This window comes from Sorex araneus, chromosome 1 (genome assembly GCF_027595985.1).
Source record: "Sorex araneus isolate mSorAra2 chromosome 1, mSorAra2.pri, whole genome shotgun sequence".
NCBI lineage: Eukaryota > Metazoa > Chordata > Mammalia > Eulipotyphla > Soricidae > Sorex > Sorex araneus.
Window position 1 is genome coordinate 90,862,712 of NC_073302.1, and position 26,245 is coordinate 90,888,956.

At 43.9% G+C, this 26,245-nt stretch overlaps 1 protein-coding gene across 1 annotated transcript in view; it reads right to left on the reverse strand.

The window, feature by feature from the left end:
- Nucleotides 1–213: 213 nt before the first annotated feature.
- Nucleotides 214–26,245, reverse strand: part of OSTF1 (osteoclast stimulating factor 1) — a 50,838-nt gene continuing 24,806 nt past the window's right edge. Inside the window, exons 3-10 of the mRNA XM_004612960.3 lie at nucleotides 16,663–16,713; nucleotides 13,410–13,473; nucleotides 11,337–11,390; nucleotides 9,729–9,836; nucleotides 8,939–8,988; nucleotides 6,553–6,631; nucleotides 5,722–5,820; nucleotides 214–746 (exon numbers count right to left, since the gene is read on the reverse strand). Coding sequence (XP_004613017.2) covers nucleotides 688–746; nucleotides 5,722–5,820; nucleotides 6,553–6,631; nucleotides 8,939–8,988; nucleotides 9,729–9,836; nucleotides 11,337–11,390; nucleotides 13,410–13,473; nucleotides 16,663–16,713 — 564 coding nt within the window. The 3' untranslated portion in view covers nucleotides 214–687. The remainder of the gene's footprint in view (nucleotides 747–5,721; nucleotides 5,821–6,552; nucleotides 6,632–8,938; nucleotides 8,989–9,728; nucleotides 9,837–11,336; nucleotides 11,391–13,409; nucleotides 13,474–16,662; nucleotides 16,714–26,245) is intronic.

Here is a 26,245-nt window from a genome sequence, read left to right on the forward strand (position 1 = left end):
ATTAAAGTTCTCTATTTTATTAGAAAGGCTATCTTCTCAATAGTTTTATCTAGCAGATATAGACAGCTAAGCCTAAGTTTGGCTATTCTGATTCTTCAGTGCTAATAAATGTAAAATATAGTTAACGAATAAAACTGTCTTTAACAATACACAAATAACAAAAATCTTTATTAGCAAAGGGTGATAACAATGAATAAGCAAAAGCAGACAAGAGACCATCTCTTCAAATGTTTATTTTTGTCAAGACAGCTGACAATTTTGTGTTAATTCTTCTGATTCATTATTACAATAAGCATTTCTCATTGGAAAAAAAAGTCCACTCAAAATATCTCATTTGAGGTAAAGAATTTTAACTATAAATCCATACCCACTTTTTAAAGAAAAACCTTAAATTTCTTTAGCTTGATAAATAGACATAAATCTCTTATAGTCCTACACTGGAGAACAAAAATGGACTGTGGTTTGCAAAGTAACCATGATCTACGGGTGACCAGCAATTAACATAAACTGAAAGTAGGAACTATAAACAGTGAATTTACAGGTTCCAACCGAACACAGGGAAATCCTGCCACACTAATATAGAATACTTTTTTTTTTAATTTACCAACACTCTTTTCTTCTGGCAAAGGCAAGGTTTGGAAAGGCAAAAGCAACAGAAGTTTGAGATCTCCATGCTCTGGCAGGGAATTAATCAGAGTCTTCATCATCAAGATAGTCCTCTGCATTGCTTAATGTTCGAACTGCATCTTCAAAAAAAGGAGGAGAAAGCAAAATAGAGAAATTACAAGTGGCCTGAATTCCGTTTTCCCTTTTGATTCTCCCAACAAATGAGCAAATTAGATTCTTCCCCCTGACCTAAGCACTGTACTTTGCCTGAGGATTTTTTTTGATTTGAGCTTTCTCACCTTTGCTACTGAGTGTCTACTGCCAGGAAATCAAACAAATGCACATGTCTGCATGCGTCTTAGACGTGCAGACCAGTGAATACACAGAGCTACACACAGCGATGCCATCATACACACCAAGAGCGACACAGACACACCAGACATCCTGGCACTTGGCTTCCAGCTTCCTCACCCCATGACAAGTGCACACGACACTGGTGGCCTTACCTGTACGCAAGGTCACTGGACAGAAAGAGAACTAATAAGGGGGGAAAAGGCAAAGAAAGAGAATGAAGTTATAGAAGCTTCAGTTTTATTTTAGAAACACTGATAAATCATAGAAGCAAAAGAATGAAACTGAAAAATTTTTTTAAAAATTGAGAGAGCTGGACCCCACTGTGAGAGAAATCAGCCCTGCAGAGGTAAAGAAGGAAGACGTCTGTGCTTTCCTTGTTCAACTATTCAACTGGGTGGCCAAATTCCTACTGCTACAGGTTAAAATTGGTATCATTTTCCAAAGAAGGTTCAAATGCAAGTACTGTTAGAAGTCAATAAATATAAGCTATCACAGCAAAATCATGGTCTCTACCTACTATACCCCAAAGCTCACTGAAGACATGAATTAATCCTAGTCTGGTAGAGAAAATACACAAGACAGATCCAGAACCACTGTCATGCCATAAAGCGAGAATCCAATCAATGACAACAATATTGTGTTCGTTTCTGTGTTTAGGCCACAGTCAGCAGTGCTCAGGGATCACCCCTGGAGGGGCCAAGGGAACCACACGTGGAGCCTTGAGCAAAGCAGGGGGTGGCCGTATGGAAGGTATGTGCCTCAGCTCCTCTGCTCTTGGCCCCCCGTTGAAACAAAAGACAAAGAGGAAAGTTCTCTCCCCTCTACTTTGCCATCACAGTCCTCTGTTCTGGGCATCTAAGATGGTCTTTGTCCTTCAACGCTTTCTTCTGCTTTTTATTTTAACCTCTTTATTTCTAGAAGCAAGATGACTTGCCATGGCCCACTCTCTCTACATGTAAGACAACAGGCAGAAACGGGCAAAGTCAATGTATCCCCTTCCTTCCTCTTCTAGACTGTCTGGGTTGTAACTTCTCTGGCAACATCCCAGTGGCCCAGAGCCAGGGACCCGCTGTCTCCTGGTCACAGTCCTGGGGGCAAGGCGCACACGGACCGTCCCTATGAGGAGCAGCATTGCCCACACCTCCTACTCTACTGCCACTGCTCTGCCTCGCTCAGGCCCAGAGTCACAAGAGCCACAGCGAGGGCCAAGGCCAGCAGTGAGCAAGTGGCAGAGGGATCGACACAAAAGATGGATGGATTTCAGGGCATCAGAGTGAAAGATGTCAGAAAACAAACGTACTGTTTGATTACATTTATATATCAGTTCCAAGACACAGAGGGCCCTGGCGGCTGCTGGGTGTAAAGAATAACCTAGTCTACGTGATCTCTGGCAAAGAAGTGGCTTTTTTGCTACGAGCGGTGGGGGGGGAAGCGGGGCGGGTCAATCTCGTGGTGCTCAGGGGTTACTCCTAGTGGTGCCTGAGGGACCATATGGGATTCTGGGGATCAAACCAGGTCAGCTGAATGCAAGGCAAGGGTGGTACCAGGGATACTATCTGGCTAAGAAAGTGAACTTTTTTTTAAATTGGATGACTGAGGAAATGAAACAAGAAGGAAAAAATCACGAAAAATATAACATGAAAATGTATAAAATGTGTAACAAGATTGCCAGAGGTGCAGTATAGTGGGTAGTGTTTGCCTTGCAAGCAGCTGATCCAGATTTGATCCCAGCACCCCAGATGGTCTCCCAAAAAAAGGCTAGAAGTGACCCCTGAACACTGTCAGGTGTGGCCCTGAAAACAAAACAAACAAAAAAAAAGTTATAACAAATACAAGAGTTCACTTCTTGGCTCAGGCCCTAAGATTACCTACTTATGGGATCCATAACGCAACCAGTACAAATTTGAAAGCAGATTAAAGACACTTAAGAGTGAACATCAGAAAAGGGGCCGTTACCTCCACTGTCATTCTACCAAGATTGCAGAAAGCTGAAGAGGAACAAGGAAGAAGTGTTGGCCAACTGCCTTCCCCTTCTTCAGCTGCTCATGTGGAAACTTCTGCATAAAACCGACTGGAGCTAGTATTTTCCCTGCCTATTGCCACCACGTGTAATATGTTCCTTGTCTGACACCATCAAGCTCAGAATATACCTGAGGTTCACAGCCTCTAACTCTTACAAAACCTCAGTCCTGGGTCAGAATTTTGGGAGGACCCCCTACAGCAACAGGAAATCAGTGGCAGAGCAAGAAGTTAGGCCACAGTGCCACTTCCTGAGCCAACCAAGGCAACAGTAGAAGTGTCTCAAGTGCAAGTGTCTCCCACTGGCTGCACTGATGTCTTCCCAGCCAAACCGTAGCTAGGGCACAGCATTCAACTGGCACTTGTCACTCATGAGTCAGCACCCACAGGGAGGCATGCGTGAGGAATGCCTTCCCAGACAGGCGTGCTCTCACAGTGCACATTCATGGTTTAGCCCATTCAGGAGTCCCAAGCTGCTGGCTGAGCATAACAATAGAGCTAAACATAAAGAAAAATGTGGAAGAAAAATATATTGGTAATAAAAGATAAAAGGAGTAAGAGATTCTTGTGGCAAGAATCTATATTTGAATTTTGCTGACACTTGAATGGATTAGTTCTGGCAAGCTCCCTAGAGCCGTGAAGGGTAGGAATGACATGCCATCTTTGATAGAACGCAGCAGGAAATCAGGGCACTGACAAATCTTTCGTTTCTCTTACTAGGAACCAGATATGGAGCCGGAGACATTGCCTTTAAAAAATACTTTAAATGACAGGATGCCTAGGAGAGAAATAAGGTTCCCGAGTGCTTACAAATAAAAGAAAACTCAATTTGAACACTAAAAATGGATATCAGATCTCATTACCTAAGTTATGAGAATTCTGAAAATGATAATAGCCTCCAGTTAAAATGGAAACAAATGTGCTCTGCCTCCATAATGGGCATTTCTCAAAAGCTATTTCCTCACCAACAAGAATCAGTCTAACCTCTAGACCCACAGCAAACTAAGGTGTGGAAAGAACAGCAATAAAAAAAAAAACGTGAAAACTGAGAGTTCTGTTCAAAACAAAGGTAATGGAAATGTGTGTCATTATCCGCCTAGTCTTCAAAGTGACTGTTAAACACATTAGTGTATTAAGTGCAATACAAGAGAGAGGTCTGTGTAGCAGATTTCCCCAGGATTTCTCCCAGGAATGATCACCACAGAATAAATCTTGGGGGACACATTCAATAGGTACATACTAGAAGGCCAATAAACAGGCAGCCTCCATACAGTGATCCTGAGTATTTTACACTTTTTAACACAAACTGTCCTTTTTCACAAGTCCACTCTCTGCGACATCAATCAATGTCTTATCCTTAAGAAGGACCACTGAAATTTTACCTTTAAAAACCAGGCACTTAAAGAGTGAAATGAGTTAGAAGGAGAGGGACAGATACAGAATAACTGCACTGATCTTTGGGATAGTAAAAAGATATTGTATGAGACTAATATCCAAGGCCAGGAAAAACAGGGGCCGGGAGGAGTGGTCCACAGTTGGGAGAAGGGCCCAGTATGACAATAATAGTTAGAAATGATCAATCTGAAGAACTGAGTAACCTTTTCATATGGTGGGGACACACAGACAAACACAGAGAGAAAGAGAGAGAGAGAGAGAGAGAGAGAGAAAGTGCCTGCAACAGAGGCGTGAGGGGGGTACGGGAGGGAAACTGGGGACATTGGTGACTTGGTGCTGGGAAAATGCACATGGGTGAAAGGGTGGGTATTGGAACATTGCATGACTAAAACCCAATCAGGAACAGCTGTGTATCTCACAATGATTAAATTTTTAAAATAATTAATTTTTTAAAATCAGCCACATAGAAAAACATAAAAGTAAAATCCAGAGAGAGAGAGAGAGAGAGAGAGAGAGAGAGAGAGAGGGAGAGAGAGTCACTCACAGTGATATGACTCGGTAACAAAATGTAAAAAATGGGGCTAGAGCGATAGCACAGCGGGTAGGGCGTTTGCCTTGCACGCGGCCGACCCGGGTTCGATTCCCAGCATCCCATATGGTCCCCTGAGCACCGCCAGGGAGTGATTCCTGAGTGCAGAGCCAGGAGTAACCCCTGTGCACCGCCAGGTGTGACCCAAAAAACAAAAAAAAAAACAAAACAAAACAAAATGTAAAAAATGTCTAGAATAATTCTGATGACAGTGTTTCCCACTTTTAAAACGTAAATAAAACATAATGGTGAGACTCTCACTCACTTTATTTAAAATCCTTTAAAGATGACTAGTCCTAAAACAGATCTGAACAGAGGAAACAGAGTCACAAGGTGACTAGCACTTCACCGCAAGGAAAAAAATCAATTAAATAATTATGTGACTTAACAATTAAAATAGGAGTTGTCCCCTCAAATTTGTTTTCAAGGGGGTATTCTGGGGCTGGAGTGATAGTACAGCAGGTAGGACATTTGCTTTGCATGTAGCTGACCCAGGTTCGATTCCCAGCACCCCAGAGTCCACTGAACCCACCAAAAGTGATCCCTGAGTGCAGAATCAGAGTAAGCCCTAAGCACCACGAAGTGCGGCCCAGAACAAAACAAACCCAAAGGAGGGTATTCTGCTATATTGGGGTTCCGAGGCAGACCAACAACACAAAAATCTAAACTCAGGATTGACCTACAGAAATCAACAAAGAAATCATTTCCCCACATATTCACCCTGATGGCACCAGAGGCAGAGAACTGAAGCCAGTTACCTGCTCCCTGCTTCTTCTTCAGGAGAGACGCACAGGCCGCGCTGGTCGCCATTTCCAGAGCCAGCTTCTTCTCATTGTTCCTTAAGTCTGTTCTGGCACCTACCCCACGACAAGTAAAGTGAGTGAAATGAATCTTTTTGAATATTATCTAGCAGCAGCCTGGCTTCCTTCCACTAAAACTAATCACTTTTGGCAAAAAAGTAGAGAACTATTGGAGCTAGGCAGTAAGCTTTTTCAAAACAAAGCAACAACCAAAAACCTTTCACAAAATAGTAATAATACACTTGACACCTTTAACCGGGAACTTATTGCTGTGTCTGTGATAATTCTGCACTCGTAGAGAAAACCATCCGGCGAAGCTGCTGCAGAGATAAATGGTGAAGTTCTTTAAAAAAAGGTCTGTCGTTTTAAGTTTACCAAGGTTCCATTTCGAACCCCAAACTCAGACATATGAATTAAATAATTTCATGTTATGATAACGACTCTATAGGTGCTGAGGAGAAAGCACAGCGATAGGGTGTGCGCCTGCACACAGCAGATTCGAGTTCAGTACACGGTCTGCGGATGGCGACCTGAACACCACGAGGAGTCACCCCTGCACGGAGCCAGGAATAAGCCCTAAGTACAGATGGGTATAGACCACTACCCCGACTCCCACAAAACCAGCCAACCAACCAACCCCAACAGAACCTCTGATATAAATACAGTAGAAGCTAAAACTTCCAGGGCTAAAATGGGGACCCTATTATTCTTCTAACACTTATTATGGCATAATTAGACGTGGCGATTTTTCAGGATCAGCAAAGACCCTATAAGCTCGGCATACTCTACCTTTTTCCAGAAGCAACTGGACAATATCCGCATAACCCTTCCAAGCAGCTGCATGCAAAGCTGTGTCTCCCAACTTATTCTACAGTGATAAAAAGAAGAGAGTTTTCTTTTAAATGTGGACTGATACACACGTAAAACAAAATGTGTTTTACATAAATCTAAAATGAAAATAGTTATAAAATTCCACAGATGAAAAGAGGCTCCAGGGATAAGAGGCAAGTCCCAGGGACAGAAAGTGACACGGCCAAGCACAAGTAGCAATCAGACGTCTGCAGAGGGAGAGGAGCAAATGTGCTCCCCGGCAGCCGAGCAGGCAGCGGGAACCCGAGAGGTCTGGGCGCTGGGGCAGCACTGTGGAAAGAGGGGAGAGGCAGGGACCAGGGGAAAGTGCAGAGAGGAGCGATCAGAGCATCAGAACTGGAGATCGCATTCCTCCTCCCTTGCTATCCAGTGACCCAGTCACGTATAATTGCCCTGTCAAGAAATTCATCAGTGGGGGCTGGAGCAATAGCACAGCGGGTAGAGTGTTTGCTGATGCCCAGCATACCATAAGGCCCCCCAAGCACCGCCAGGGGTAATTCCTGAGTGCAGAGCCAAGTGTTACCCCTGAGCATTGCCAGATGTGACCCAAAAAGCCAAAAAAAAAAAAAAAGTAGAATATCAGAGGGGCCAGGAAGACAGCCCAACAGGCTGAGGTCATGTCCAGTACTCGGCACCTGGGCTCAATCACCAGCACCACATGTTGCCATGAGCACTGCTGGGAGCAGCCCTTGAGCATCTCTCATTTGCGGGATGTAAAGAAACAAAAGGGAATAACATCCTCATCCTCAGTAGAAAACTTGCCATTTGGGGGGCTGGGGGTGGGCACGGCAGGACAGGGATGGGAACACTGCAACAGTGGTGGAGGGAAGTGGTCACCTGGGAGGGGGGCCGGAAGGAGGTGAAGTCTGTGTGGGAAACTATCGGTAACAGAACTTTAAACCAGAGTGCCCAACATTTGAAAACAAAGTGTGGGGAGCGGAGATAAAGTCCAGCAGGCACGGTGTTCACCTTGCACACATCTGACCTGGGTTCAGTCCTCAGCATCCCATATGGTCCCCCAAGCATCACCAGGCGTGATCCCTGAGCACAGAGCCAGGAACAGCCCCTGAGCATCACCAAAGTGCTCCCAAACGAACACGGCAACCAAGAAAAGTGCTTGTCACAGAAGCAGGAAGCGGGCGCTGGCGAAGGGCTTTGTGCTAGAACACTGCATGTTTGAAACCCAATCATGAAAAACTGTGATTCATGGCAGCTAAATTTTTTTTTCTTATAAAATTTTAAATGGCCTCTGAGCACTACAGGTGGCCCCCAAACAAACAAATCAGAGAGGCAGACAAGGAGAGATTAACCAGCTTACAGGCTCCTGGGACATGAAGGCACAAGGGGGGAAAGCAAGAAGGCCAGGAAGGAACTGAAAGAAGCAGCTTGGTGAAAACCTCCACGTGAAGTGGGCAGGCCCTGCTCGGCAGACGGCCTGCTGTGTCGAGTCCGGCGTGTTCCCCGCAGAGCTCTGGTGAGGCTGAACAACCCCACATGTGAAAAAGAAAAGTCCTTCCGCTCACATCTGGATAAAATCCACACTTCTAAACTGCCTATAACAGGGGGCTGGAGAGACAGTACAGCATGTAGGGTCCCTGCCTTGCATACTGCCAACAGGGGTTCGATCCCTGGTATCCCATATGGTCCCATGAGCACTACCAGGAATGATTCCTGAGTGCAGAGCCAGGAGCTTCACCAGGTGTGACCCCAAAACTAAAACAAATAAAGGTGGGTAACTGGACTGGAATGACAGGACCGTGGACGGCACTTGCCTTGCATAAAGCCAACCCAGGTTTGATCCCCATTCATCCCATCCCTAAGCCCGTCAGGAGTGATTCCTGAGTGCAGAGCCAGGAGTAGCCCCTGAGCACTGTTGGCTATGACCCCAAAACAAAACAGCAACACAAACAACTTAAAGGAGCTTACGGCAAGACAACCCTGTAACAGTCCTGAGACCCTTGGCAGGCCAGGCCCCACTTCCCAGTTCATGCCCTATGTAATTTCCTCCCCTTGACTGCGGATGGGACCAGTGACTATCATAAAGTATAATTAGTTAAGTCTCTAATCAGCTTGATATTGAGTTCATCAAAAAAGAGATTATCCTGGGTGCGCCCAGCCTAAACAGGGCACTCTATGTTTAAAAAAAGTTCTTGACCTGGATTTGATCCCTGGCACCCCATATGGTCTCCAAGCTTGGGTAAAGATGGGTAAATATCATACAAGACACTAAGATTTTACATGCCCATCAGATGTACAAAGATAACAAGGCAAAGGTATTAAACGACTTCTGTTCAAGCAAGCTTACCTGCTGGTTCAATTCAATGTTTGGTTGAGTCAACAGCACTTCCACTATATCTGAAATTCAAACAGAGGAGCTATTGTTTTCAGAATGAAAAGAAAGGTCTGCTACGCCTAGGCATATTTTAAAAGACAGACTAAGTAGAATTAGAAATATTTTTCCAAATAATATAGCTTTTGTATTTTTATATAACATCTATGAATATTTTTATATTCACAACAACATTTAATATTCATGCAATGCATCTGAGCTATCTTAGATAACATATCACAGCGAAATTAAGATAGGCTTATTTGGGGAGACCATCATACATTATCCTCAGGCTATGCTACTTAATTTGTGGAATTCTTTCTTTTTCATCAACGTCAGGGGTGTCTTTGTGTATGATACAGGTGAGCAGAGAAAGGGCAGGGAGGCTCAAGTGAAAATTAGGCTCAAACACATTTCGAAGCTCAATTTTCCATCAGAGTTGACTGCAACAGAGACCTTGGGGAAAGGCTAATCTACAGCAATCATGTCTGCTCCTTTCCTCTGAAGATCAAATAGTGATTTGCTTTGATTTTACTATTGTTTCCTGTCGCCTTTCCAAACACAGAGAGGAAAGGAAACTTCTATTCTTTCAGTGAGTGACATAAAGCATAGGGAAGCAAGCCCACGGGGACATGGCTACTGGCTGATGTTCTAAAGGATCTGAAAGAATACCTGTTTCTGTTTCTATTTTAATAACAATTCTGGTTGCTTAAGCAAAGCACATTTTCAGCAGCACAGGTATTATGATCACAGCAGAATGGAATACCTTTGTGACCCCCGTGACTAGCCCAGTACAGGGCCGTGCTCCCAGCTTTGTCTAAGCCGTTGACCCCAACTCGGTTGTCCAAACACTCTCTCAACCAGCTCAAATTGCCTGGGGGAAGAAGAATTTGACAGTTGTGAAAACACACAAAAAGCATTTTGGGGGGGCTAGAGCGATAGCACAGCGGGTAGGGCGTTTGCCTTGCACGCGGCTGACCCAGGTTCGATTCCCAGAATCCCATATGGTCCCCTGAGCACCGCCAGGAGTAATTCCTGAGTGCAGAGCCAGGAGTAACCCCTGTGCATCGTCAGGTGTGACCCAAAAAGAAAAAAAAAAAGCATTTTTGGTTTTTGCTTTACATTTAGGTCAGATTTATTCTCCATAAATGTCCATGGATCTAATCAGTAGATCTAAAAATAAGGCCTGACCGGCAACGCATTCACTGTGGTACATTCTGGCTCCCTATTTATTAGTGGAAAACATTACCATCAATTTTTCATGGTAAGTTAATGGAAAAAATGGTCTAAATGGGTTTACATGAAGCCTTTTTAATCTGGAAAAAAAAGGTTTTTTCCCTTGTAAAATTCTAGAACCTGGGCCGGGGGAGGGGGCCAGGGGAGGGAAGAGGAGAGGGAGGAGTACCAGCAAATGGATCTCACAGTGATTCAAAAAGGAAATAAATAAATAAAATTAAATGTGTTTTCTATTCTTGCCAGAATCCGCTGAATAACCTATTTAAAGTTTTTAACCTTACGTGCAAAGGTATAACTATTTATATCCGCTGGCTCATGTCCTAAGAATCTAGAGAATTTTTAGTATCAATTTGGTAGTTCTACTGATGCACGACCCTAAAGGAGCAGTTTCCTTTTGCACCAATTTCAGATTTCAGAAAGATCTGAAGTAGGATGAGAGAGAGCTCCCAGCAGAGAAAGCTCAGGGAAGCCACGGATCTCGAGATACCACCAAACAGCGCAGAGCTTGAGGGAAGGACTCAGACCCAGCTGAGAAAAGTCAATCGCCAGGTAGAAGGCGATTTTTCCTCCCCACCACCCCCCGCCCTCACCCAGACTCTTTTCCATCGCTGCCTCCGCCTTCTGCCCCAGCCGCAGCCACACGAGGGCAGGACAGCAACCCCTCAAAGCTGACCACCAAGGAGAAACCAATGCGTCTGCCTCCCAGAGAACAACTGTGGCCTCCACGGCCGCTGCCCTCAAACACACTTCATGTGCTGTTTCACCATATCCCTGTGGAGATCTCCTGCAAACCTCTCTCCTCGGGCTGCCTCTGAGCTCTGGAGCCACGGCACAGACTTACACTCGCCACAGAACCCCGGTTTAGACTAAGTACACGGCCCTGTTGGCTGGCTACAATTTTAACATTAAAACCCTGGTTATCTCTTGAGGAGAGAGCAGTCGGAACAGATTATCTGCAAGAATTTCAATGGGAAAGAAACTCTTTAGGGTGTGAGAAGTTTGAGATCTTGATCTGGGGATTCAGGACTACATGGCTGTAGTCACTTGTCAAAACTCATCAACCTGAATCATTAAAACCTGTGCTTTTTACATGCATCTCACAATCTCCCCCCACCACGCCCCCCAAAGCCACACCAACCTCTTTTTGCAGCTTCATGCAGTGGATTGTCAATAGATTCTGCCTGTTCAGCCACTAGATTGGAAAGAAAAAGCACAAACCCAATGTTATACATTACCCAAGGGACTCACATCAACTGCTGATTCATTCATCCAAATGATTTTGAACAAAAATTCACCCAGATGGTCTCCAACAATGTAGTTTCCCCAACTTATTGTGGATTAAAAACATAAAGTAAAAGAAAAGTAAAAGAAAATCAAACTGATTGTTTCCTGCTTTAAAAGAAGTTGAGCTCTATGTTAGATGAGAACAAGCTAAACAATAAGGCAGTAACATAGCAATTAACTAGAAAAAAAAAACAACAAACCCACACACATTCATTAACTAGATGCAGAAACAAAAACAAACCGGATTCATAGTCTGCACAGCACCAGAGTCAGGTATGTAATAAGCAGTTCCAGAGACAGCAGGGCGAAAGAAAGCACGTGATGCTCAGGGTGACATTCTAGAATAGCCTTCCAGTAAATGTAGGTGAGAAGGATGATTTCCCCAGGTGTGAGCATAAAGGGAGTAGAGTAGGAAAATGATTTTCCTGGGGCTAGAGCAATAGTACAGTGGGGACACCGTTTGCCTTGCACGCAGCCAACACAGGTTCAATCCCTGACATCCCATATGGTCCCCGAGCTCTGCCAGGAGTAATTCCTGAGAGCAGAGCCAGGAGTAACCCCTGAGCATTGCTGGGTGTGATCCAAAATGGAAAAAAAAAAAAAAAAAGACTTTCCTCCCTGTTTTGGGGTGGTTTTTTTTTTTTTTTGGCTTTTTGGGTCACACCCGACAATGCACAGGGGTTACTCCTGGCTCTGTACTCAGGAATTACCCCTGGTAGTGCTCAGAGGACCATATGGGATGCTGGGGATCGAACCCGGGTCAGCCGCATGCAAAGCAACCGCCCTCCCCACTGTGCTATCACTCCAGCCCCCAAGACTTACTCCCTGACTTGAGAAAGGGGAACGAGCACTCCAAGCTCTAGGGAAGGCTTGCTCACAGCAGGTCCAGAGTTAGGAGTCGGGAGCGACTTCAGACCTACCCCTTCTGCTTTGACGGGACCCCTGCTGAGCTGCTGGGGACCTGAGAGGACTATTCCACACCCTGGACTTTCATCACAGCTGGCGATGGAGTGCATGGTCGAAGAACACTTGGAATTTCAAAGGTCAGCAGAATGTAAGTGTCTGAGGGTTTTGTTTTTTATTCCAGATGGTATGACCTTTACAGAATAGCTGAGCCCCAACCTTCAGGGCGCCTATGGAACCCATCTTTTCACTCCTCTCCTCCAGAAGCTTTGAAGTGCCCTCTGCAAAATTCTCTAACTCTGCATCCACTGCTCGAATGGGAGCCTGATGCCCGGCTGCCCTAAGGACTCGTTCAATGCTCAAGTTGAAAGGAAACAGAAATGACTTAAAACAATCCCTCCAGTTGTGGGGAAATAAGAGTTTTCCCTCATACGGGGAAACTGAGTTCAGTGGTAACACTTAAGTGCCTTCACTGGGGTCCTTTGTCACTAGGAAGTAACAGAAAACAGATCTACACCCACAGACCCTGTTGACCAATTCCGTTCTCCTGTACATGGCTGTTTCCTGTCTCTCTTAACAACACAAGCTGCATCTCACTGCTAACATTCCCCAAGCTTTCCTAGGCAGCGAATAAACACCAGTGCCTCAAAAGTGCATCAACTAGGCAAAATGACTTGGTCACAAAAGAAAGAGCTAGCCTAAGAAGTCATTCATGAGAATTTAACAGAAAAAAAAAAAAAAAGATCTGAGTTGTATGAAGTGAAACTGTAAAGTACTTCCTTACAGATCTTGGTAGGAGGTCTTTCAAGAGTGGTATGAGGCATATTTTATGCTAAGGAGTCAAGTTTAAGAGCCACAAAATCATTAAATGACCATTTATTGAACAGGAGGCTGGTGAAGTAGAGCATGTCCTAGAATGCCAATGATGCTGATGACTTCTCATGCACAGCAGGAAGTGGAAAGGCCTCAGGAAGCAAACACATGAAAGTGTCAAAGGCAGAAACAGTCACCAAATCCTGCTTACCATAGTTGCTGGGGATTAATCCAGTTCGGCCTTTAGAGGTGCCTTTCCACCAGTTGGTGTCACTCTGATGAAAGAATAACTTAATTAAGGGGTGTCGAATTCAGGCTCTATTCACTCACTTTAAAACTTTTTGGCTCATGGAATATACCTGCTTAATAAAATGTCCACTTGTCTGGTGGTCATGCTGATAAAGCTTCTTCACAGCCTAGTTCTAGATGGCCATTCCCCTTACCGTGTCGTGACAATCACTCACACACACACCTGCCTCGTAGTAAATATTTCCCATCATGGAGCCTCAACAATCAAACAAATCGTAGATAATAGAAAACAAAACAAAAAAGTTACACTGGCTCAGACTACTACAGGAAACTGGTCTAGAACCTAATCTCTCTTAAGCATCAAACTGTTCTTGTTTCTTCTTTTTCTAAAGGTCTCCTTCTTTCCCCTTGACTTGTGAATAGCTTTTGGGGGGGGGCAGGGTGGAGGGATACTCCCTGCAGTGCTCAGGGCTCGCTCCTGCTCTGTGTTCGGGGGTCATTTACTTCCTGTGCTTGGGATATCAGATTCAGTGTTGGGAATGAAGCTTCAATCAGCTACATACAGTGCAAGACTCTTATCCCCTGTGCTGTCTTTTCGGTCCCATGGGGATATGTCTAATTTTAAAAATTCAAATCTATAAAAATTAGAACAAGTATAACAAACCTACACAAACCTAATGTCCAACTTCACAAATCATTTACTCTCATCCAAAACTGTTCCATATATACCATCATTCAACTTCCATTTTCTTCAGATTATTTTAGAATAAACTCCAGACATAATTATTTCATCCATAAATACTTCATTATGTATGGCAGAAAAATATCCTTTTTCCAAGGCCAATTATAATACCATTACTGCTCCTTTAAACCAACAGCCCCTCACTGTCAATAATACTGAAGTTAACAGTCACATTTTTCCAGTTGCCTCACAATCTGGAAATCCAAATAAGGACCAAATATACAATTGCTAGGGGGCTGGAGAGACAGCTCAGGTGCAGGGCACTTGCCTTGCATGAAGCCAACCCGGGTTCAATCTCTAGCTACCCATATGGTCCCCAGGGCACTGCCAGGAGTATTCCTGAGTGCAGAGCCAGGAGTAATCCTGAGCAACACTGGGTGTGGCCCTTCACCCCACCCCTCAAAAGCTATTCGCAAATAAAAGGGAAAGAAAATAAACAAAAGATACAGTTGTCAACTTCCCTCTCTGGTCTTTTTTATTCATCCCTCCATAATAAACTGGATGGAGAAGCCACTGTTCTGTAGAGTTCTGTAGAGTTGCAAAGTAGGATTTGCCTATTCCATTCCTGAGTTATCACTGAATGCCTCCTCTGTTCCCCATTATTGCAGATAAATTGGCCCTTAGTTCTAGAGGCTGAATTAAATCCACACTGAGTTTCTTTACAAGTCTACTTCATAGAAAGAATTGATTTATTCCACTGAGACAAGTAATATCTACTGGTCTCTTCTGTTGTGGTGACATCCTAATTCCATTATTCCCTCTTCACTTAAATAACCAGAATATTGGGCTGGAGTGATAGCAAAGCGGGGGGCGAGAGGTTTGCCTTGCACGCGGTTGACCCGGCTTCAATTCCAAGCATCCCATATGGTCCCCTGAGCACCACCAGGGGTAATTCATGAGTGCATGAGCCAGGAGTGACCCCTGTGCATCACTGGGTATGGCCCAAAAAGCAGAAAAAAAAAAAAGCCAGAATATTTTCTTCAATAAAAAGTTGGCTTTCAGGGCTGGAGCGATAGCACAGGGGGTAGGGCATTTGCCTTGCACGTGGCCGACCCGGGTTTGATTCCCAGCATCCCATATGGTCCCCTGAGCACTGCCAGGAGTAATTCCTGAGTGCAGAACCAGGAGTAACTCCTGTGCATCACTGGGTGTGACCCAAAAAACAAAACAACAACAACAAAGTTGGCTTTCTTACATTCTCTCAGGGTGACTGATGGTACTAGATTATAAGTATCATTGAGAAATGGTGGGTTTAAATATAGCAAATGTATTTCAATCCTTTCATATTTCAATCTCTCCAGCCCACGGTACTTTCCCCCACCCTGGACCTTGGGCCACACCCTACAAGGCTCAAGTGCTAGTTAGTCCTGGCTCTGTGCTCAGGAATTACTCCTGGTGGTACTGGGGGCCACATGGGATGCTGGGAGAACCTGGATCCACCGTGTACAAGGCAAGCGCCCAACCTGCTCTAATATTTCTCTGGCCCACACGTTTTATTTTTAACTCTAAAATACATACAATACTTCTCGAAATAATAGTACCAACACTCCTCCAAACAGACCGTGATCAAAAACAATCTTCTTTTTGTCTATTTTACTCTGTTAGAGATGTTGGTGCAACTCGGCTGCAGGGTCACTCTGGACAGCTGTGCTCTATGTGGTTATGCCAAAGACCCTGGATACAATCAAATTCATTCAATTCGCCATGCTAAAAAGAAACCACTTTTGGCATTTAATTTAGCCTTAAAACTACGTAGTTTAGATGACTCCAAACTAAGATAAAATAAGGTGTCAGAGTTCATATGATTCTAAAGTAAGATAAAATAAAGTGTCACTAATTAAAAGTTGATCTTCTGCTTATCTCCCTTTTCCACCATAGAAGAAACTATATTTAGATTTGTTTCCCTCTGACTCCTCCTTTGACCCTGTTTTTCTGATTGATGAAAAGAGATAACAGATATCCTTCCACCCTTTCTTAATGAAGTCATGGCAAACTATTCAGCTTTTTTTTCACTTACTCAGTAACAAGGCATTAATAAGGCAGTAATAAGGCAATAAGTTTTTATTCTTTTCTAAGCTGTAAAATACTCTACTCATGGATAGATCAAAATTTATTCAACTGATTATATTTTCTTTCCGTTTTTTGATAATACTCAGGGCTTCCACACTCAGGAATTAATTAGTCCTAACAGTGCTCAGGGCACCACACGGGATGCCAGGGATTGAGTCTAGGTCAGCGTCATACAAAGCAAGCAGCCTACCCGCTGTGCAACCATTCTGGCCTCTCAACTATTCTTCAATACAGAAGGACTATTTCCAAACTTACATTACCACAAATAGTACTGAAATGAACAGAACTGGGCACATGTTTCTCTACAGATACACATTTGACTAACATACAACATAAAGTTGCCCAAAGTAATCTCATTTACATGTGGCATTAAACATCATCACAAAACATCAGCTGGGCTTACCATGTCAGTGATGTAGATAATATCACCTTCTTCGAAGTATAGCTCATCTGGCTGAAAGAAAACAAAAGTTTGATTTCATGTGATTTTTTAAATGAAAAATTATACAGTAGTTATGATAATAATTATCTAAACTCTAAATTCCAAATTCCCAAATATTATAAACTACGTAGGTTTTATTTTGTTTGTTGGTTTGTTTTGGACTTTGGGGCGATACGTGCTGGTTCAGGGATTCTCCTGCTTGCTCAGTACTCCAGGCTCACCCCTGCTGGGGCTTGAGTGAGCACAAGCAACGCCTGGGGCGGACTCAGGGCCAGCTTCGGGCACTGTAAGGGCCTTTCCCACTGTGTTATCTCTCCCGCCCCAACCATATGCTTAAATATGTGTAAAACCATATAAAATATCTCTTATTTGCACATGCATAAAAGGCTGAATTTTTCCCAATGTGGAAGTTACAAAAATGACACATATAACAAAAATTCCCCAAACATCTTCTATTCTTCCAAAATGAAAACATACAAGATGTTTTTCTATCAAAGTATGATACTACCATAGTCTCTTCCTTACAGAAATTTTTAAAAATGACATATATTTTTCCATAAAAGAATACATGTCTAGAATTAAAACCCTTAAAATAGCTATTAAGCTTAGCACATTCTTAAATGATTAGTCTGGTCTTTAAGGGCTTTCTTATCAATATCTGCTTTCTGCTTATTCAGAGAGAACGAACATTTCATATAGGAGAACAGTTAATACTATAAATAAGTGAAAGAGCTAAAAGCTACAAAGCAGTAACTCAGCCCAGAAATATAAGTAGTTCCAAGGGGTTAGCTGACTACAGTCAATTTATTTTCTGGCCTATACATTGAAATGTCCTATAAATTCTTCTAATAAAGCCTAATACTTAAACCAAACATCTTTCCCCCATCATTACATACTAGCACCAGCATGATTTTACAAGTAAATAGGAAAATATCTACTAAGAGTGCGTGTCATATATTGGGAAATGCTTAATCACACTGAGTGAAAAGAATGTAGGCAGGGCACAGAATTTCACATAGGATAAGATCACAATTGCGCATGAAATATGTGTACAAAAATTTCTAAATTCTCTACCATAGGCATGCATTGTTTTCATAATCATGATTGGAAAAATCATTTCTGAAACAGAGGATGTGAAACTGGGGACTGTAGCTCAGAAGTCTAGAAGAGGCCCGGGGCTTCCACCACTGGCACCAAAAAAAAAAAAAAAAAAGCTTTGCTATTTCTGGCTCATTACTATCCCACAAAAATTATGCTAGTCAAATAATTTTAGCTGTTCATGTTCCATTTATTTCCTCCATCAGCTGCAGAGCTGAGCAATTACTATACTCAGAACCTCAAAAATCACCTCTGTTGTCATAACTGTTTCCCTTGAGTATCAAAGCTATATCACACTTTACACAACTAAAATGCATAACTATTTAGATGCAGTATGTATTTCAACATAAAGGTGAGCAAATAATAATTCATAATATTAAAAAGTGGCTGTTTTTTAGAAAGGCCACTTCCTAAAACATCTGTTGCATTTGTGCTTTGGCTTATATAAATTAGATTTACATATATAGCCCAACCTACACAAATTCAGAGATGTGTGGCATACATTTTAAAACAGTCCAATTGTGCATTTATTTTAAAAGACATAAAGAGCTCTTTAAAAAAAATTTGTAATCATCTCTAAAATGTTCTAATAATCTACAACCAGTATTAGTATCAATGAGTGATGAACACAGAAAGTGATTAGTAAAAAAATTCCTTTACAGTAGTTGTTTTTTACTTAAATGAATCAAACGGTGGTGGTCCCAAGACAAAATTCTATTAACTAAGTGTGCAGTAGTGATATAGACTGGACTTGTGGGGATACACTCTGACACACATTTTACAAGACAGCCCTGTAATTAATGAGCTTTGTCCCTGCTGCAAAGTGGATCACTCTCTAGAAAAAAGTAAATCACCCCATGGCATCCAAGCAGGATATAGTGGACATCCCTATAATAATAAGATTAGCCTTTGCTGCCAATTTTTTTTTTTTTTGCTTTTTTTGGGTCACACCCAGCGATGCACAGGGGTTACTCCTGGCTCTGCACTCGGGAATTATCCCTGGCAGTGCTCAGGGGACCATATGGGATGCTGGGAATCAAATCCGGGTCAGCCACGTGCAAGGCAAACGCCCTACCCGCTGTGCTATCACTCCAGCCCCTTTGCTGCCAATTTTTAACACAACTTTACTATGTCTCCTTTACACAGTAGGGGAGTGGAGAACAAAGACACATAAAAAAAAAAAGTAAAGAAAACAGAAGATATGTAAAAGCACAGCATTTTTCTAGAATGACTGTGTTTCCTAGAGCTTTCAAAGAGGCAGTGCCATAGAAAGATCATACAGGGGTCAGAGAAAGAGTGCAGCAGGCCAGACACATGTGGTGGTCTGGGTGCAAGCCACAGCTCGGAGTCTGATTAGAGGGGGAGCCTCACGCCACTAGGTGTGCCCCCAAAGCAAAGGGACTAACAGATCTTCCTGACTCCAGAGCCATCCTGGGTTTTTATTCTGTGCCATTCTCACTCCAAGAGCGAACCTCACGCACTGTGTGTCTCTTACAATAAATCTTGCTCTCATCACATTTGTGCTGGAGAAGGGGTGATCTTTCCCTAAAACCCAGGCCTCCTTCTAAACCTGCAAGTAGCAAATCTGCCTCAACACCCACATTTAATAAGGTCTCTGGAGACAAAAATGCACATTTTGGGAAGTGCTGGAACATGAAATACACACAAAGACCTGCGATTAGACTTTTCACAAAAACAAAAAAACAAAAAACCACGATAAAGCCCAGAGGAATAGAGTTCAGTGGGCACAGGGTTCTGTCTGAGGCAGATGAAAAGGTTTTGGAACTTTTTAAGGCAGTGGTCTCACAACATCAAGAATGGAGCTGCTCACACCAGAAGGGTTAATTCCATAGTGTGTGGGTTTCCCACCAATTAAAAACTGGCAATAAAGCCCTAAATAGTTAAAACTCTTGGAGTCTTTTAAGTAATTCTTGTCCCTTAAAAGATTTCAAGACTTAAGTAATTCTTGTCCCTTGTGGTCTGGTAAAGTGCATGCTTCGGAAAATGTTTGTAAGTACAGTGGCTCTGAAACTGCTTTGGTAATGGCTACTGTTCCACACTGGGGTCCACCACAAGCCATTAGGTCAGAGTTATACTGCGACTAAGGCACCAAGAGGGGGTCAATTTCAGTCAGGTTAAGAAAACTGGACAGCCACATGCAAAAAAATAAACTCAGACCTCTGTCTAATGGCCAGGCACAAAAGTCAGATCAAAGTGGATGAAAGACCTCAATATCAGACCTGAATCCATAAGGTACATGAAGAAAATGGAGGCAGCACTCTCTACGACACTGAAGCTAAGGTATCTTTAAGGATGAAATACTAAATAAGTGGAAACAAACATAAACAAATGGGACTACACTAAACTAAGAAGCTTCTGCACCTCAAAGGAAACAGTGACCAAAATACAGAGAGAGCCCACAGAATGGGAAAAATTATTTGCCCAATACCCATCAGATAAGGGGTTAATATCCAGATATAAACAACACTAGTAGAACTGTACAAGAAAAAAAAAACCAATCTCATTTAAAAAAATAGGGAGAAAAAAATGAACAGAAACTTCCTTAAAAAAAGAAATACAGGGGGGCTGGAGTAATAGCACAGCGGGTAGGGCATTTGCCTTGCATGCAGCCGACCCGGGTTCAAACTTAAACCCAGCATCCCATATGGTCCCCTGAACACCGCCAGGAGTAATTTCTGAGTGCAGAGCCAGGAGTAACCCCTGTGCATCGCCGGATGTGACCCAGAAAGCAAAAAAAAAGAAAAAGAAATACAGCTGCCGCCAAGATGTGATCCCGGGGGCCGCACATGTGTGTGGCCTCTCTGCAGCAGCACAAGCGTGACTCCAGACGCCAGCTAAATTTTTCGGCATGGGCAGCTCCTCGCAGAATGTCTCCAGACTGAGAACTAAGCCGAGGCCCCATGCCTGCCCAGGAGGGGAAAGGTATTTCTCTCTCTCACCTCTTCCTTGCTGGGGGTGAAGGGCGTGGTGACCGCCATATTATGAGGACCACAGATGGGGTTTACAAGCTTGCAATGATCCAATATCTGGAAGAAATCTCCCTGAACCTAGCTGCTAAAGTACAGCAATCTAAAACCGCACGGCCACACGTGAAGAGACCTCATATCTCTTCACAACAGGTCTGACTAGTGGGGTACTCCTAACAATAATAGTGAGGTTTGTGTTGAAATATTGAATGTAACCAAAGTAAATAGAAAGTAAAGTGAAATTTATCAGTTACAAGGCGAGGGGAAGGGCGCGGGTGGGCAGGATGGGAGGTGTACTGTGTTTTTTTTTTTTTTTTGGTGGTGGGATATGGGCACTGGTTGTTTCAGCATTGTATAACTGAGACTTAAACCTGAAAGCATTGTAATTTTCCACATGGTGATTCAATAAAAAAATTAAAAATTTAAAAAAATAAAAATAAAAAAAGAAATACAAATGGCCAAAAGGCATATGAAAAAATGCTCTTCATTGCTAATCATCAGGGAGCTGAAAATCAAAACAACAATGAGATACCTCACACCACAGAGATGGGCACACATCAAAAAGAAGAACAACCAGTGTTGGTGTGGATGTGGGAAGAAAGAGACTCTCTTTCATTGTTGGTGGGAATGCCGAGTGGTTCAGACTTTCTGAAAAAACAATATAAGCATTCCTCAAAAAATTAAAAATTGAGCTTTCATATGATCCAGCAATACCAACTCTGAGAATATATCCATGCAAAAAAGCACAACAGAAATGACATCTGTACCTATATGTTCATTGCAGCACTGTTTACAAGAGCCAAAATCTGAAAACAACCTGAGTGTACAAGAACAGATGACCAGTTAAAGAAACTTTGGTACATCTATACCATAGAATTCTATGCAGCTGTTAGAAAAGATGAGGTCAGGCTGGAGCACAGCTGGTAGGGCGTTTGCCTTGCATGCGGGTTCGATTCCCAGCATCCCATATGGCCCCCTGAGCACCTCCAGGGGTAATTCCTGAGTGCAGAGCCAGGAATAACCCCTGTGCATTGCCGGGTGTGACCCAAAAAGCAAAAAAAAAAAAAAAGATGAGGTCATGAACTGTGCTTATAAGTGAATGGACATGGAGAGTACCATGCTAAGTGAAATGAGTCAGAAAGAGAGGGACAGACATAGAAGGACTGCGCTCATTTGTGGAATATGAAAATAACAATATGAGACTAACACCCAAGGACAGTAGAGACAAGGGACAGGAAAACTGCTCCACAGTTAGAAGCCTGCCTCATGAGCTGGGGGTGAAGGCAGCTGGGATGGAGAAGGGATCACTAAGTCAATGATGGTTGGAGGGATCGCTCAGGACAGGAGATGTGCAATGAAAGTAGATAAAGGACCAAACATGAAGGCCTCTCAGTATTTGTACTACAAACCATAATGCCCAAAAGGAGAGAGAGAGTAAGAAGGAAATTGTCTGCCACAGAGGCAGGTGGTGGGAAGGGGTGGGGATGGCGGGGGATACTGGGACATTGGTGGTGGAGAATGGGCACTGGTGGAGGGATGGGTGTTCGACCATTGTATGATTGAAACTCAATCATGAAAGCTTTGTAACTATCTCGACAGTGATTCAATTAAAAACATTCAATTTAATAAATAAAATACCATTACAATTAAAACATTTAGTCTGTTTCTGAGAAAGGAGACTGGGCAGTTTTGGTTCTGTCTTTTCAATCAATCCTTCCAGACACACGTCACCCAGAACACATCTTCCTGCCCGCCCCCAAATTAGGAAAATTATTCTTAACCTAGACAAGAAAAAGGTCTACCTGATTCTTCAAACTGAGTGGCGGCATGGACAAGGTAATTTCAGGATTTTAAAATGTCATGGCTTTACCAATATTCACAGTCTGCACTAAATAGCCACTAGCAGGACCCCTAATGTAAACTGTTCAATGAGAATCTCCTTTTAAATTCCTGGCATTTGACGGAGAAGGTGCAGAGTCCCCACCTTCTCCAGATGGAGTCCCGGCGACACTGAGCTTCTACTAACACGGCTCCGGTATGTGGACTGAGATATCTCTCCAAACTGCGCGGCCGAGCGACCTTTCCTGATATGCAAAGGAAACGCTCAGGAACAGCTCCACCACCCCTGAGCAGCCATTATACCAGAGGCACAGAAACCCAGAGGCTGCTGGCAGCTCCACTTGTGGACTTTGAACTAAACTACGGTCCGTGCATCCCCGGGAGGGAAAGGTTTTTTGTCCTCATCCTTTTCCCCTCTCGGCAGCATGGCGACCACCACAGTTTAGTGTCAATTGGACAGAGAGGTAGGAGCTTGCAATGATGGGACGCATGGGGAATCTTGCAATGGGGGGGGGGGGGCGGGGGTGCAGAACCGACCCTGCCTCCTCCGCAAATGAGACCCCAGCAGCCTCCCACGAACAGCTCCCCCGCTCCTGAACAGCCATGATCCCAGAGGCACACAAACCAATCTCAGAACGCAGCGGCTGCTGGCAGAAATACCTCTGGACTTAATACCAGAATCCCAAAACTAGGCAGCCAATTTCACAACCGTGCAACATCATATGCTATTATCAACAATAGAGCTCCGCAGCTGCACAAGCATGAATCCAGACCCAGCAAAACCTCTTTCGGCATGGGCAACTCCTCGCAGAATGTCTCCAGCCTGAGAACTAAGCCTCGGCCCCGTGCCCGCCCAGGAGAGGAAAGGTATTTCTCTCTCTCGCCTCTTTCTCTCCGGGGATGAAGGGCGCGGTGTCCGCCATATTATGACGACCACAGATTGGGTTTTGAAGCCTGCAATGATCCAATATCTTGAAGAAATCTCCCTGGACTTAGTTGTTAAAGTACAGAAATTCAAAACCGTGCGGCTGCTACTGCGGCCACGCAACCTCATTTGTCTTCACAGTAGGTCTGACTCTAGTGGGGTGCTCCTAATAATAATGGTGAGGTTTGTGTTGAAATATTGAATGTAACCAAAGTAAACAGAAAATAAAATGAAACTTATCAGTTACAAGGCAGGGGGTGGGGGTGCGGGATGGGAGGTGTACTGTGTGGGTTTTTTTTTTTTTGGTGGCGGTATATGGGCACTGGTGAAGGGATGGTTGTTTCAGCATTGTATAACTGACACCTAAGTCTGAAAGCATTGTAATCTTCCACATGGTGATTTAATAAAATAAAAATTTAAAACAAAACAAAACAAAACAAAAAAACAATAGAAAACATACGAACTAATGATGCTATTCTGACAGGTCTGACTGTTGGGGGGAAACCTCCAAATAATGATAGTGAGTTTTTGGTCAAAAATTGAATGCTATCATAGCAATGAGAGAGTTAATTGAAAAATCATCTGCCACACAGGCAGAGGGGGAGAGGGAGGGAGGGTCTCTGGGGTTCTTGGTGGTGGATCGTGTGCACTGGTGAAGGGATGGGAGTTTGATCATTATATGACTGAGACATGATCCTGAAAGCCCTGTAACTGTTCTCACGACGTCTCAATTAAATTAAAAAAGCATAAAATAAAAAATAAATTTTTAAAAATAAATAAATAAATAAATTCCTGGCATTTTACCAATGGAACAGAAATGGGGAAATAGTGACACAATCAAGTAAGTAATTCTCTATTCTGACCTGATCACTGGTTTTAACCACAAGCCTCCTTTCCTCTCTCCTTGAAGAGCCACCAGATAATCAGAATAAGTACACTACTGGCACAAACTTAACAGATAATCTCTTTACCATTCCATATACTCTTGGAAACATACCATTCCCAAGCCATTAATTCTGTTGGCTCATACAAGTATATAATTTATGAAAAATTATAGAAAAATTACAAATATACTTTTGAAAATTTTCAAACATAGCCATCTGAAGCCCTCTAATTAAAAAAAAACATAAATCATATTCTCCATCGATCTTATTATTTATTTATGGGGGATGGGCTGTATCTAGCAGTGCTTGGGGGGCCACTCCTGGCACCACTTGGGATACCTTGCCCGCTGCTCGGGATCAAACCACATGTACAGGGCAAGTGTCGGGCAGGATGGACAATGGTCATGTCTTCAAGGCAAGCGCTCTAGTCCTGGGCGCCACTCTTTGTTGTTCCGTTTGGTGGCCGCCATCAGGGGTCTCTCCTGTCTTTGCACAAAGGAATTATTTCTCGCGGGTTCGGAGGGTCATATGAGATGGCAGAGATTGAACCCAGGTCTGCTGCACGCAAGGCAAACATGCGACCCACTGTGCTACCGCTTGGCCCAGCCCAGAGGTATTCTTATCCTCACACTGGAAATGAGAAATGTGGTCACAGCAGGTCCACCCAGACTTGCACCACAACAGTCCAATTCTGGGGTTGCTTCCCCCATCTGTGCTCTCTCTCACATGGAGTGGCCCTACACAGTCATTACTGGCTGTCATGGGATCACAACCGGGCCGAGAGGCGGAGTCCAGCATTATTCCCCGCCTCCACGTAATGCTGTGCAACAAAAGTGACTCCTTAGATGTGCAAAACACACTTGACTCCTGTGCGTGACCCTAACGGCAACCCAACAGGCAGGGCTGTGGCGGGCAGAATCTCCACTTCACAACCAGCCGAGACTCAGAGACCAGTCAGTGCTGGGGTTGGGCTCCTACTCCAGAGACAGAGAATCATATTCTAGGGTCCTCCCCCCTGCACGCACCATGAGAGCAGCCCTGCAAACACAACACCACGGTGTAGGCCCTGTGGCTGGCGTAGAGATCAGTCACCCAGACCAGAGCAGGAGCACAGCGGGTAGGACATCTGACAGCGAGCAGCCAGCCAGGGGATGATTCCCCAGGAACCCATGTGGTTTGCCGAGCCACCAGGAGTGATCCCTGAACTCAAAGCCCGGAGCACTGCCACGGAGAGCCCAAAGACAAAGAAGGAAGGAAGGGGAGAAGGGAGAAGGGCAGGAAGGAGGGGGAGGAAGGGAGGAGGAAGGGGAAGGAAAGCAGAGGGAGGAGGAAGGGGAAGGGAGGAGGGAGGGGAAGGAGGGAAGAGGGAGGGAGAAAAGGGAAGAGAGAGAGAGGAGTCACACATGGAGCACACACAGATGCTCTTCTCCCCATCAACACGGACCACCCACTGGCCTGTCCGGTCCATCCAGCTCTCTGCACCACATCTTACTAGATTTAGGGTTAGACATGAAGTAAGAAAACAACCAGAACTGGGTGGTGTCAGGACCCTGCCCTTAAGCAAGACGTAAGACACGGTTGGCGGGAACAGGCAGGAATGCAGCTGTGCTGGGTTCTGCTGTGCACAGAGCCCAGAGCTGGACGCTGCTGCTGCCCAACCCCGAGGCGGAACACGAACAAAACACCGGACCCGGAATGCCCTGCGACATGGCCCCAAAAGCTGGAGGAAAAAAGAGAAAAAAAAAAAAATATATATATATATATACATATATTTGTTAAAGTCTATGAATATAGCCGCCACTATTCCATCT